The sequence below is a fragment of the Eriocheir sinensis genome, chromosome 19 (genome assembly GCF_024679095.1).
Source record: "Eriocheir sinensis breed Jianghai 21 chromosome 19, ASM2467909v1, whole genome shotgun sequence".
NCBI classification, from domain to species: Eukaryota; Metazoa; Arthropoda; class Malacostraca; order Decapoda; family Varunidae; genus Eriocheir; species Eriocheir sinensis.
Window position 1 is genome coordinate 10,411,434 of NC_066527.1, and position 15,507 is coordinate 10,426,940.

The window sequence follows — 15,507 nt, forward strand, 5'->3', positions numbered from 1 at the left end:
AGGGATCGTTCCTTCGGAGTGAAAAATGGCTAACGTAACATCGATTTTTAAGAAAGGAGACAAAAAAATACCGGGTAATTACAGGCCCACTAGTCTAACATCAGAAGTAGCTAAGCTACTTAAGAGCATAATTAGACAACATTGTGAGTTACCTTGAAAGCCACTCATTAATTGAGGATTCACAACATGGCTTCCGTAGCAACAGATTATGTTTATCAAACCTACTGACCTTTCTTAACGACCTCTTCTCAGTTTATGACGTAACCAAATCAGGAGACGTAGTCTATCTTGAGTTCCAGGAAGCGTTTGATAAAGTTCCACACCCTAAATTATTTTATAAATTATAGCAACTAGGTGGTTAGCCATCTGGGTAAAATACACCAGTGGATCGCAAATTTGTTGAACAATAGAGAGCAAAGAGTAGTGATCGACGAAATTTAATTCAGAGTGGGCGCCTGTCACTAGAGGTGTCCCTCAGGGCTCGGTTCTTGACCCATTGCTGTTCATTATTAGCATCAATGATGTGAGCGTTGAACTCAGTAATCTCATTAGTAAATTTGCAGACGACACAAAGATGGGTAACTCGGTCTTCACTGACGAAGATAGACAAAACATTTAAGAAGGTTTGCATAAAATTTCAGCTTGATCTGATAGATGATGGCAGCCATCAGGGTCTACAAAATAAAATTCACCCAATGGTAAGACGCCAGGCGATAAATAATAAAAAGAAATTAACTTGTCATAATATATGCAAACACACACACACACACACGCACACACACACACATATGCATGCATGCATGCGTGCACGCACGTACACACTAACACATCACAGTGTGTGTGTGTGTGTGTATACCCGTATTTGGGCCTGGATATCTCCTCGCAGGTAAGGTCACTGCATAACTCACGCAGCGGGACTTCGTGAACCACATCAGTCACATCTCATCCGTAGACGGTGTGAAGGTGGTGGACATTGACTACCTCCGCGGCAGGAGGGTGTTCACCTGCGTGGTGGTCACCTACCGCCACGGCCGGGAGGAGGATGAGGTGATGGGACTGCATTTCAATAAAGAGTACTAAGGAACACAAAGGAACACAAAGGAAGAACAAACAACAGCAGACCTGCTGGTCCTTACGAGGTTGTTTGTGACAAGCTACACTAACTATCTAATCAAAGGTGGAAGATGAAGGACAGCAAAGGCGAAGGCTCCTCCCCACCCCCCCATCCCTCCAGCCAAAGCTGGCAGGAGAGGAAAAAGAACCATGCAGCATGGAAAAACTGCATGGAAATTACGTAGGAAAGAGGAAAGAACTACCATTACTGCTACCACTAACCGGGCGATAAAAGCGGACAAGGACACCAGTATTCGAAATAACTTTACGTTATTACGACAATGAGTAATATCTTAGTTGCTGGTTGGATTCAAAACACTTGACTAATCTATTCTTGAAGGCCGTAACTGTTGTACTATCAACGACATCACAAGGTAGAGAGTTCCAAACATAAACAACTCGATTGAAGAAGAAGTGTTTAGCTTCGTGCGGCGAGAATCTTTTACCACTTATCTTCAAATTGTGATTTCTTCTTGTTCTATTTGATCGATCAATTGTAAAGTAATCTTCCGCATTAATATCACTGAATCCTTTAAACATTTTAAACACTTATATTAGATCGCCTCGCATTCTTCGTTTTGATAGGCTGAATAAATTTACTTCTTTAAGCCTTTGTTCATATGACAAATTTATCAACCTAGGAATCATCTTTGTTACTCTTCATTGGACCCGTTCCAACGTTTCTATGTCTTTTCTGTAGTAGGGAGACCAAATCTGTACACAGTACTCTAGACGGGGTCGAACCAGCGAATTATACAGTTTTAATATTACTTTTTCCGATTCATTATTAAAGACTCGTCCGATGAATCCAACCAATTTGTTTGCAGTTTTAACTACCGGGCTTTAAATCGCTTGATATAGTGATTCCAAGATCCTTTTCTTTACTTACTGCAGAAAGTTGTTGGCCATTCATTACGTACCGAACGCGATTGTTATTTTTTCCGATGTGCAACACTTTACATTTGTCAACGTTAAATTTCATTTGCCATTGATTGGCCCAACGTGCAAGTCGATCTAGATCTGATTGTAAAACTTCTTCGTCGAGTGTCGCAGTTACTTTATTAGCAATTTTTGTGTCATCAGCAAATTTTGATACTTTGCAAGTGAGCCCATCATCGATATCATTAACATAAATTAAGAAGAGCATGGGGCCAAGCACTGATCCTTGAGGTACGCCGCTTTTGACATCGAGCCAGTTAGATGTAACACCGTTTAGAACTACTCTCTGTTTCCGCTCAGAGAGGCAGTCCGCAAGCCAATTGTGAATGTTACCCGAGATACCGTGCGCCAGTAGTTTGCTGAGCAATCGTTGGTGGGGGACCTTATCAAATGCCTTTTGAAAAACCAGATATATGATATCTACTGATCTGCTTTCATCGAACACCTCAAAAATATAGTGAAAAAAATCAAGTAATTTAGTCAAACACGAACGTTTACTACGGAAGCCATGTTGCGAATTATTTATTATATTATTTTCTTCGAAGAATTTCACCATATTGTCGCGAATGATAGTCTCCATTAACTTACAAAAATACGAGCTCGTCAACACAGGATATTGCCAGTAATGGTCAGGAATATCTCACCGATATTCAAGAACGACTCATTAAGACGTTGGGTGGCAATGCCTATGCCTTCAGCATCTATCTGCCCAAGGACGCCCCTTGCTCCGTCACCATTGACAGCGGGGACGATACGGAAGTGAGTAACCTTCATTTATGTATGTAACTTTGTAGCTGGCTTCTTTGATACTGGTGCACAAGATATTAAGCTGATCTTAAATATTCGATTTTCTGTCACCTCCAGATACAACCTCTAGGCGTAAGTTATGAACTGCTACTCAGTCTATCCGGCCAAAGAGAAGACAAATACAGTAGACAAAGCTCCGTCGCCTTTACTGTGCGTAAGATCGTGGCTGCTTCAGGAATGTACAGCTCTCGGCAGCCAGAGACTACAGTTAGCAGGGGCTTTACGCTGTCTTCTGGTAGACTAACGCTAAACACTTGTCTCAGCCACGAGTTGTATTGTCATGGGCAGCCTGTGGAGGCTAGGTACCGTAATAGTCAGCAACGAATCCAAAAAGACAGTGAAGAACATTAAAGTTCAGGTTATCCAGCACGTGGAGAGCATCATGACTAACAGCCAATTCAGCTGCAGGGTAGCCTCTTTCGAGTCTCGCGAAGGCTGTCTCTTCCCCCCTGGGGTCAACCTCACCAAGACCAACTATCTCACTCCTCTGGCCTCTTCTAACAAGAAGCGCCTCGGAATCGCCGTTGAAGGCCAGGTCAAGGATCAGGAAGCCAAATTGGTATCCTCTACTGTGGTGGGGGAAAGAATCACAACGACGCCTTGGGCATCATCGTGTCCTACTCTTTCCACATGAAATTAGCTTGCGGCGCCATCGGCAGAGAGCTAAATGCAGATTTTCCCTTCAAGATGATACACCCTCAACCATCACAGTAGATTACAACAGGACGCAGATCTTCCCTTTAAGCTGATACACCCTTAACCTTTACACTAAACTACACTAGAACGCAGATCTTCTCTTCAAACTTAGACAATCTGAACCATCCGTCCAAAAGACGCAGCTTAGGAAAACTCCTTCCTGAAGCAGCTTTTCACTGGAGGACTTGGTCACTGCTCACCTCGGAAACCGCCGCTCTAAGGAGTTAGCACTTGGGGTTGCATATACTGCAATAAAAAAATTATTTTCTCTCTGGAAAGTTTTTAATAATGCATCGTATTTGTGTGATGAAAATTACCTGTACGTTTTCATATGTAGTCATTTTTATATAAACACGACTAAAACAAGTCGGAGGTTTTATTTTTCTAAACCTCTAAAAATCATACCATTTCGAAAGCTGCCAACAAGTTTTTGGTAGTCGTCGGAGTAATTTCTATAGGTTTCCATTTTTTTTTAGCAGGCCATTCAATAGGAACCAAACATGGACCTAGATAGCGTAGAATTAGCAGTGCAGTGAAAAAAAAAGCGAGACCAGTCCTAAGTGTATACAAATATTCAGCACAGAGTTTGGAAGCTAAAATAACAAGAACAGCTTTGAGCTATATAAAACAAACACGATAAGATTTATTAGAATAAAATCAATATCAAGGCCAGCAACATACTGCAAGTATGATCGTTCTATTTGTATGTATCCCATCATGAAGGCCTGGTGCACTCTCGTGGGAACAAACACCTGACAACCATCACCACGGCCACCCCCCTTCCCATCATCACTATATCCACACCGTGCAGTCACTATCATCACCCTACCACTTATTTTTCAGTCAGGATATCTTTCCCCTAGCAACATCTACACCACCACCAGAACCATCAGCATAACAACCATTTCCCTTATGTATTCGTTAAATGACTTGCATAAACCGTGTCCAGCATATATATGCCAGGCTTAGAGTTGTCTCTATGAGGTGCGTCTTGGTGTGTGTGTGTGTGTGTGTGTGTGTGTGTGTGTGTGTGTGTGTGTGTGTGTGTGTGTGAAAGAAGCCTTACAAAAACATTAAAAGGTCATTACAGAATCTCCCCAAAATAGGCGTCTCTCTACATGAAAATAACGGTTGAAAGCTTATCACCGTACCCACTGAGCTACCCGGCTGCTCACAGGTGAGAATATTCGCACGGAAAAACAGGTGAATACGTCCACCCCTGTACTGTACCTTCTTATAATCTGCCCTGTGTATGCCCCCAGCCGTTGCCTCTCCAGCCCTGCAGATACCCACCCCTTCGGTCCCACAGCCGGCTCGCGGGCATAGAAGCCTGGCGTCACCAGCTCGGGACACACAGGTGAGAGGTGCCGCGATGGACGGGAGGCAGACAGCTCGGATAGTGCTGCTGCTGCTGGGGGCCTGCACCCTTTCCTGCGCCCAGCAGATCAAACTACAGGCCATAGAATGTCCCTTTCCAGGTATGTGACTGGCAGAGAGAGAGAGAGAGAGAGAGAGAGAGAGAGAGAGAGAGAGAGAGAGAGAGAGAGAGAGAGAGAGAGAGATTTACATAGATTTACATAGATCAGACCACACAGACCCCATGGTCCAGAGTAGGTGGTCTGTCCTTAAACTAAGTGATTTTACATTAATAAGATGGCTCCATAACTTCGCGTTTCACTCTAGTTAATATTAAGTTGAAGGAAGTGTCGGTCGAGCTTGTTTTTAAAGGAGTCAATCGTGTTACTGTGGACCACTGAAGGTGAAAACTTATTCCATTCTCGCACTACAAAGTTGGTGAAGAAAAAAATTGGTGCAGTCTGAATTTACTTGTCTTCATTTGAGTTTTGTGCCATTATTCCTCGTCCGCAGTGTCATCGATCATAAACAATTTTAATTTGTCCACGTTCGTGAATCCATTAAGTATTTTGTTGTCACTATTTTAAAACATTCGATCAGTATTCCTCGGAGGCGACGTTTCTCAAGAGATAACATGTTAAGGGCGGAGAGAGAGAGAGAGAGAGAGAGAGAGAGAGAGAGAGAGAGAGAGAGAGAGAGAGAGAGAGAGAGAGATTTACACAGATAAACATAGATGTTCAGACCCACAAAGACCCTCTGGTTCAGATTAAGGGTTTTGTCCCTTAACCTAAATGAAAGTATTTGTGACAAGACGTGTTTGGGCTAGTTGCACATTTTATTCTGGCCAGCTATCACGACGGAAAATAACCATAAGGCTTGATGAGTAAAACGCACGGAATGTGATGGCCTTGGTGGCAATTGGTGAGTGAGACTAAACGAGGTGTGCATGGGATGAATGTAAAGCAGAGACTCCTATATGGCGAGTCAAGGGAGTTAGATATATGCGGATTTAAAAGGTTGTCACAAGTAAAGGATTTTGTCGCACTTTCAAATTTCTGATAAAAAGGAATAAAATTTTGATGGCACAAGGGACCGGATGCATCGCTTGCAGAAGATAATATAATTAACAACAATCACAGAAGTGAAGTGGTTAGCACTCCTAGCTAGAATCTACAGGGCCCGTATCCTCGAGAGCTATTAACTTTTACTCTTAAAGTTACTATCAAAGTTAATAGCTTCAAATTATTAAGAGTAAAAGCTATCCTCGTCAACTTTGAGTGTAGGTATTAGCAAATCCTGGCTACTATTATCTTCTTCTTCTTCTTCTTTATGGCGGGCTCGTTGCTAAGGACGCCTCCGTGCAAAACGTAAACATCCGACATGAATTAAGTATATATTTCAAAAGAATAATAAAGGAAAGATGTATAAATGTACAACAGAAACATAATAAATGGCAAACACAAGAAAATACTGAGTTTTGTGGCAGATAGAAGCAGCCTCAAAGGCTGTTTTTACTCCGTCACTCGTCAATACCCTTATCTCCCCGCCTGCGTCACGACTTGCTCTGCTGAAATTACCGCACCATAACCACGTCATCTGCCCCAATGATCTACGGGCCGGAGAACCAGCGCAGAAAAGGAGTAAGTTTAATTGGTCGCCAGATGAAACGGTCTTCTTACATCAAATTCAAGAAAAAATACGTATAATCAGAGGGTGTTATGGGAAGAGTATCACCCCTGAGGATAAGAAGAGAGCGTGGACTGAAGTGGCAGAAGCTGTAACAAGGTTAGTAATCAAATATTCATGGTTCAATCAGCTTACAAACTAACCTAACCTAATCAATTGGGTAGTTTTTGCATAATAACACAACCACTGACCTTCCAAACAGAACATACCTTTTCATTCTGTATCTGAATAGTTTCATTATGACCATTTCTTCCACAACCCCCTCTCCCTCAACAACCTAACATAACTAAACCTAACCATGCCAAACCTGCCCTGTCCTACCGAACACATCCTAACTTAACATGCCAAGTTTGTTGGGGGGGAAGAGGGGGTTGGTATAGATAGTTATGGCATATTTGCCCTGTTTTCATTCTTTATTTAATTTTATTTGTTTATTCTTTTTTTTATTGGGGGGAATGCTAGGCAGGCCAGACTATGGACACTTTTACAAGTACTTTATGTCGAGACTATATGGGAATGGGTAGGGTTTGTGAGAATGGTAAAGTAAGATTAAAATTCTATATTTATAGCATTGGTCAAACAGATTATGGTGATATAATGTTTGATTGGAATGTACTCAAGATAATGAAATTAAGGTTAATGCTTTTATTTTTTTGTTACATATTCACATATTCATGATTCAAGTAACTTGCAAACTAACCTAACCTCGTCAAATGGGTATTTTTGTATACAAACACAACCACAGAGTTTCCAAACAGGACATACTTTTTCCTACTGCTTCACGTGAATAGCATCATCATGACCAGGTCGGCTGCCCCCCCCCCTCCCTCACCAATCTAACAGAACTACACCAACTCCTGCTAAACCTGTCCTACCTGACACATCCTAACCTAACATGGTAGGTCCCCAAGTGCCAAACCTGCCCCGTCCTACCGAACACATCCTAACTTAACATGCCAAGTTTGTTGGGGGGGAAGAGGGGGTTGGTATAGATAGTTAAGGCATATTTGCCCTTTTTTTATTCTTTATTTATTTTTATTTGTTTATTATTTATTTTTATTGGGGGGGGATGCTAGGCATGCCAGACTATGGACACTTTTACAAGTACTTTATGTCAAGACTATATGGGAATAGGTAGGTTTTGTGAGAACGGTAAAGTAAGATTAAAATAGTATATTTATAGCATTGGCCAAACAGATAATGGTGATATAATGTTAGATTGGAATGTACTCAAGATAATGAAATTAAGGTTAACGCTTTTATTTTTTTTGTTACATATTCACATATCCATGATTCAAGTAACTTGCAAACTAACCTAACCTCGTCAAATGGGTATTTTTGTATACAAACACAACCACAGAGTTTCCAAACAGGACATACTTTTTCCTACTGCTCCATGTGAATAGCATCATCATGACCATTTCTGCTGCAACCCCCACTCCCTCAACAATCTGACATAACTAAACCAACTCCTGCTAAACATGTCCTACCAAACACGTCCTAACCTAACATGGTAGGTCCCCAAGTTTGTTAGGGTGGAAAGGGGGTTAGTATAAGAGAGTCAAGTCATATTTACCTGTTATTTTATTTATTCCTTATTTAGATTTTTTTTTGGGGGTGGGTGGGTTAGGCATGCCAGGCTCTCAACACTTTTACAAATATTTTATGTTAAGACTATATCGGAATAGGTAGATTTGATGAGAATGGTAAAGTAAGATTAAAATATTATTTTGATAGCATTGGTCAAACAGTTTCTGGTGATATAATGTTAGGTTAGAAGTACTCAAAAGAATGGAATTAAGATTAATGCTTTGAATTTTTTTGTATAGCTGTATTGTGTAATATCCTCCTACTTAGAGAAAAGCATTTTAGAAAAGTAGGTAATGAAAAGTAGTATTTATGGCCATGTTCATAACAACTAAAAAGTTAATGTCTTATGATGCATGTAAATAAAATACTGGTACTGATTTAGCTTTCCATCACAGCATGTATTAAATGTTATTGGAGAAGGTATGGGAAATAAAAAGCATGCCATAGTGAAACGATTAAGAAACTTGCTTCACATTTATACCCTGACAGTGCCTTCCCTGGGAGTGGACCCCGTACGCAGGATGACTGTGAGAGGCGTTGGTACAACGTACAACAAAAATCAAAGCCTTGCATTGCCAAGTGCAAGAGTGAGCAGCAGCAGACTGGTAATTTTTTAGTTGGTATGTCTTTAAATGTAAAACATATATTAGTTAGTTTTTTATGTGCTCACAGAATGCAGCTATACTGGCCACAATGCCTTTATTTCAGCTTAATGTTAATAAGTTCATAGCAGTGAACTGCATATTTGATATAGAATTTTTTTTAATGTTCATCTGTCAATGACTATCAATCTATCTAAATACCTTGGTTGTCTTCCCCCAGTGAAGGGTTTTAGCCAAGACAGGCACACACTTACTCACACTCATGTACACCACTCTCTCAGCTGCACAGCCCCTGAGGGAGTAAAAAAGGCCCTCACTGTATGGGGGATTAGCTGCACAGTTCAGGCAGGGAACTTCCACACCAAGGCCTCACAGCATACACTGGTTTACCCCTGCCCCATCATAACAATGACATTTTCCCCAGCACCTGAGTGCCCCACACATGTGGCACCACAGATACGCAGGCGCCTGCCTATATAACTATGACATTAACTGTGGTAGATAAACTGGTGTATGACATCATAGGCTGCTCGTCTCATGTATTTGAAGGGGTACCAGAGCCATTCAGCATTGACATGATGTACTAGGGATAGGACAGCAGCAACAGTCAAGCAGCAGTGAACTATTGACTGGCCTGTATGTTTTTGGCAAAAACTTTTATATTCTTATTAAAACAATTTATTAATTACCCTTAAATTCATATTCTTTGTAGATACACACTTTATCAGTATTGCTAGAGACCATCCCAGCACATTGTTCATTACTTGTGGAAAAGATACCATTAGCTGCTCCGGCAACAGCCACCGCTTCAATATCTGCTGGCCCTATGACACCAGCCACTGCTTCATCATCTGCTGGCCCTATGACACCAGCCACTGTTTCATCATCTGCTGGCCCTATGACACCAGCCACTGCTTCATCATCTGCTGGCCCAATGACACCTGCCACTGCAAGGGATGACAATGAAGCTGCTCCACCAGTCACCACCTACTTCATCGGAGTTAAGAGATGCCTTTCATAGGGCAGCAGTATAATTTTTTGATGCTGGGGCTGAATATTACTGCCTCAAGGCTATGATTTTGTCACTTTTTTTTTTTATTACTGAGGAGGTTAGGGTGGAAGGGGTGAAAAATAATTTGTGCTGTTTTTCGACAGAAATGATTAGCAAATTCATTCAAAGCACAAAATTTACCGGAAAAAAATTGTGTGCCATTGTGAGTGGGTTCACTTGAGATTGGGCTCCAATACGCCTCCGTGGTCTAATGGTCAGCATGCCTGGATTCTACGCGGGCCCGGGTTCGAATCCCGGCCTGGGCAGTCGGCGTGCAGCTCACCCAGCTGATCATCCTCCCTCTCGGGCTGGTCGATAAATGACTACCTGGGGAAACTGTGGTAGCCTGGATGTCACACTGGCCCTGTGTCCCGGGGTAATGGGCTCCCTCTCACCACAGGCTCAAGGCCCAATGTTACGGAGATGAGCACCGAGGCCACGCGCTGCTATAGCGTATGCCCCAACTTTACCTTTACCTTTATTGGCTCGACTGACAGACATGGCTTTGTATGTCGAAGGTCACTGGTTCAATCTCCACAGCCAGCACTCTCTAACTTGGATTTCTCCGAGTTCCCTAGAGCCTAGATTAATTTCTGAGTGTTAAATGAGGAGATTTGCACCGGCACCCAGTCATGGGTGTTACAAGATGCGTTGTTACAATCAGGGGCGTCAATTGGCCTTCAAAAGTGGGAGGGACATTAGGGCAGACAGTTATATATATATATATATATATATATATATATATATATATATATATATATATATATATATATATATATATATATATATATATATATATATATATATTTACCATCATTAGCTTATAACACCTTTAGGCACTGATCATATTTGCATTTTATGTAGTCTGTGATGCAGGCAGGATATTCATTAGCACCTAATTAGACTCATGCTGCTCTCCAGTGCTCTCTGATGAACTCACAATCAAAGATGTAGTATACCTATAGGGTAGCATTGAGTAATCTTAGGTCACTTGGTAAAGTGTTCACCTAAGTCCGACCCAAGCTGACAACATAAACCTAAGCGTGTTTGCAAGCTGAGTGTTTAGAATATTGGCATAATAATAAAAGATGCTGAAAACTGGATTCCACTACTTTATTGAATATATGAATAATTATATACTGAATATGTAATGGAGCTAAGATAAAAAAAGCTATGTTTTCAGCGGTCATACCATGATCTCATGAAAATAATTAGGTTGACATATATAATTAATTACTACGTATTTTGGTATGATGACCATTGCACGTTAATACCATAGCTTTGCGAGCATTGAGTAATCTTAGATCACTTGGTAAAGTGTTCACATAAGTCCGACCCAAACTGACAACATAAACCTAAGCATGTTTGCAAGCTGAGTGCTTAGAATATTGGCATAATAATAAAAGATGCTGAAAACTAAATTCCACTAATAGAGTAATTATATACTGAATTTGTAATGGAGCCAAGATAAAAAGCTATGTTTTTCAGTGGTCATACCATGATCTCATGAAAATAAATAGATTGACATATATAATTAATTACTACGTTTTTTTTTTTTTTTATTTTTTTTTTTTTTTTACATTGCAGCCTATTGTGCCGGTAGGCTTCTTCCCGGTGGATCCTGTTGGTCGGTCCAAGGCTTCTTTTCGGTAGGTCCTGATGGTCGGCCCAGCCCGTTCTGGCGCAGGCGAGTGTTTATAGTGGCGCCATCTTGCATTGGCTCATGCTGCCCTCCCAGAGCTCATCTTTGATCCTAGAATCTAGAGTCCGGGTTGATAGGTGGTCTTCTGGACAGCATGTGGGTAGTTTTAAGCCACTCGGCGGCGGCTGAAAAATCCCAGCTTGGTGGCACCGGGCGGGGATTGAACTCGCGTCCTCCTGAACACGAGGCCGTTACTTTGACGACTCAAGCCACCGCCTCCTCCTATGATGACTATTGCACATTAATACCATAGCTTTGAATCCAATGATGAATATCTTCAAGCAAGACACAAATAGCAACAGATTGGTCACCAATTCACTCAGTAAACACAATACTCCAGAAAAGTATACACTGAATTCACAATAAAGTTGTTTTTCCACTTGGAACTTTGTAAACAGAAACCAAGTAAACTCGTTTTACTTCACTCATAAGTCATGATGTTCGCGATGTGGTCACCTCGACCTTTCGTTCCTCCTCCCTCACACTGGCAGACGTCTCTAACAAGCTTTCTTACCACCATTATCTCAATATGAATAACCGGCAGCAATAATTATAAATCATATTCTAAATGACATTTTAATGCAATTTTAATGTCATCTTTTTCATTTGCATGTGTGTACCTTTCTGCTACAAATAAAAGTTTTTTTCCCATGTTTTGTTTTCCTTAACTCGAATATTTCACATTTTAATCAATAACAAAGGCATCAAACACTAATTGTATGTTCAAGCTATGTTTATTTATTTTTTCTGTTGACATAAACTACATCGTTTTCCTTTGGTGCCATTATTTTCACATGGGTGCAGTCTATCACTCCCACAACACCGGCAAGTTGGTAGAGTTCTGCTTGCTTTACACGGATCTCCACCCTATCAAGGGGAGACTGGATAAACCTCCCGACTACCTACGGGTCACTGAGGGCGGCCAGAGTTTCCGCAATCACCCTGCTTACACTACTCTGGCTTACCCCAAACTCATCACTTGAACACTGCAGCATTTTTCCTGTAGCCAAGTACCTTTAAGTCAAAATCACTTTCAACCCCGGGGTGCGGCAATGCTCCCTTTGAACTGGATCTTGTAGCTCTCTTCTCACCAAATCAGTCACATACTCCATTCCTGCACGGTCTAATATGTATGTCTTGACAAGTTCACCATCGTTATACAGTTCCAAAGCGCCCTATCAAACTCTAAATTGCGGAGGCGGGCTGGACGAGGAAGTCCGGGGGCCATGTTGATATGGGTCTGGGTCTGGGTTTCACTATTAACTTTACTATTAAGTGTTTAGAAGTCCTCGCCAGCACTCTCAAGTTAATACCAAAGTTAAGATTAGGTATTATGCTAATAGTTGTTGAGGATACACTTTGAGAGTGAAGTTAATACCAAAGTCGAAAGTTAATACCAAGTTTAGTATTAATAGTTGTCGAGGATACGGGCCCAGGTCTTGATTCGAATCCCGGCCTAGGCAGTCGGCGCGCAGTCAACCCAGCTGTTTATCCTGCCTTCCGGGTCATCGATAAATGGATACCTGGGGAAACCTGAGGAAGGTAAACTGTGATAACCCGGAAGTTGCACTTGCCTCGTGTCCCGAGGTATTAAGTTCTCACCCACCGCAGGCTCAAGGGCCAATATGACAGAGATGAGCACCGCGGCCTAGCGCAACTATAGCATATTCCAGCGGTTCTCAAAGTGTGGTGCGCGCACCCCTGGGGGTGCGTAAGCTGATCACTAGGGGTGCGTAAGGAAAAAAAAAATGTAATGGCGGATTTTGTATCATTAAAATTCCAAACACATCATTAACTGCCATCGTTTTAAAACTAACGTATGCTGTACGCTTCAGCGGAGTTGTCTATTCTTTGTTTAAAACTTACCCAGACTCTTGAGCACATTCATTCACCCCCCAGGTACATTTTCGTTCAGTTTTGATAGCCATCGCTCAGAGCCTCATACTTTGCGAGCACAAAATTCGTAAAAAATGGACAAAATTTCAGGAAATCGACGGGATCTTAGTACTACTCGAATCTTAGGGTGGGTGCGTGGACTCGGTCACAACCTGGGAGGTGGTGGCCTGAAAAGTGTGGGAACCGCTGGCATATACTATTCCCACAAATTTAACTATTGTGAACAATTTGGTGAGCTGTACTAAACTTTCACGGGAGTTTAGTTGTAATAGAACATCTTTAATCACCGCGTAGTAATAAACGAGAGAGAGAGAGAGAGAGAGAGAGAGAGAGAGAGAGAGAGAGAGAGAGAGAGAGAGATGGGAGGAGGCGGGGAGAGGAGTATGATTGTCAAACTTCTTATAGAGTAATATATCATGGGGCAACCATCCAGATCCAAAACCCCTCCTTCGCCGTCTCTAGCTGCAGGATGTTGAGTTCGAGAAATTTCTTTAGTGTATAGCTTGTGATGCATTCGTTATGTTACGGTGATCTGGTACAGCCAAAAGGTGAGTGACCCAAGGTCTTCCAACCCGGGACACAAACTCGCAGCTCAGTCCAGGAATATAAAAGTCATGGAGAAGCACAAAGCATGCATGGACTAACAAAGCCGCAATAAAGATAAACGGACCATGGCTAGGAACTTCCGCGCACCTCTGTGAGATCACTGACAGGTGGTGATGGTGGTGGTAGGGAAACAGGAGGGAGAGGGACAAATGATGACTGTGGGTGAAGGAAATGGAAGGTCATCCCATTCAATCACGCCCATCCACTCATCACCCCTTTGCCACCGCCTGCACCATTTTTTAATATTGTGTCATGCCTACTTATCACTCATGCATGAATGCCTCCACCCCTTTACCACCGCATCCACCACCACCTGTTAACGGTCTCACAGGACAGACGGAAAAGTATGCCGGAAGACTGTTATTCTCTCAAGGTGCTTCTAGGTACTACCTGGAACTTTCAACTTTATCACCATATTTACGAAATTCTAGGAGCACCTTTATTATAAGACTCTCAGTTGATGAAATATTTCTTATAAAGTTAAACTGTATAAATGATGGCTAGGACACTGAGCTGCCTTTCGGTGTTCTAATTACTTCACCTTGATAACAATATTCGATCAAATCCTTTATTAAATATGTGTGTGTGTGTGTGTGTGTGTGTGTGTGTGTGTGTGTGTGTGTGTGTGTGCCAAGAAGTTGCAAGTTGTGGCAAATGAGAAGCACCAGGAAGAAGCCGGATACATTATTAGTAACAATGTCTGGGGTGCAAGGAGGAAACCAAGAGGAACGGGGAATACATATCATACATGCTACTATATAGGAGCAGCGAGTAGCGGGCTTTTATATTATTGTTTCCTTTTTTTGTGCCCTTGACCTGTCTCCTTTGTTGTAAAAAAAAAAAAATGAAATGAATGATAGTGACTGTTCGGGGGACAAAAAATCTATGTTGTATAATTGATAGAAAATATCTTATAGTGCTGCGTCATACATCTGAAACCGCAATGGCTTGAGTTATACAAAAGAAACAAATGACAGGTAGCCAGTAGCTAGTCTGGGTGAAGGTAAAACTATTAACGGTAAAGCTGAAGAACTTCAGCATTTTTCTTATTTCATTTCATATCACCCACACACTTGTGAACCTGGGGAAGCGTGGGTGTATTGGGTGGGGAAGCACAGATTACTGATATAAGAACATATTAAGATCTCGGGACTTTCCCTAAATCAGTGAAGCTCTAAACGTCTTACAAGACTGCTAGGGGGGGCACGGTAAAGCAAGCTCTCTTGCAGGCATAACAATGGGCTTATAATTTGCAAAACACCTCTGCCTTTGATGAAGGTCTGCACAGTAAGCAAGCTTGACTGTCCTCTAAATCCTTCACATATATAACGTATAATAGGGTCCTCAGCAATACAGAAGCCATTATTTTAAGATAATGAACAGACGTAATCGTACATATTACTCCCATTGATTAACTGGATGTGAAGCAAGAATAGGATAGAGTAACTCACGTTTTGTTGGCC

General features: G+C 41.7%; 1 protein-coding gene, 2 long non-coding RNA genes and 1 pseudogene across 3 annotated transcripts in view; 3 read left to right on the forward strand and 1 right to left on the reverse strand.

Annotated features, from left to right (window-relative positions):
* Positions 1-574: 574 nt before the first annotated feature.
* LOC127000963 (arrestin homolog) lies at positions 575-3,601 on the forward strand (annotated as a pseudogene).
* Positions 3,602-4,880: 1,279 nt separating this feature from the next.
* The window catches only part of LOC127000675 (sucrase-isomaltase, intestinal-like), an 84,291-nt gene continuing 73,664 nt past the window's right edge, over positions 4,881-15,507 (forward strand). Inside the window, exon 1 of the mRNA XM_050864655.1 lies at positions 4,881-5,033. Coding sequence (XP_050720612.1) covers positions 4,928-5,033 — 106 coding nt within the window. The 5' untranslated portion in view covers positions 4,881-4,927. The remainder of the gene's footprint in view (positions 5,034-15,507) is intronic.
* On the forward strand, positions 5,052-10,554 carry LOC127000678 (uncharacterized). Its single transcript, XR_007754382.1, has 3 exons — positions 5,052-6,696; positions 8,677-8,792; positions 9,502-10,554. It is a non-coding gene; the product is annotated as an uncharacterized LOC127000678 (long non-coding RNA).
* Positions 11,647-13,640, reverse strand: LOC127000679 (uncharacterized). The gene is made up of 2 exons (XR_007754383.1): positions 12,060-13,640; positions 11,647-12,004 (listed from the first exon to the last, which is right to left on the reverse strand). It is a non-coding gene; the product is annotated as an uncharacterized LOC127000679 (long non-coding RNA).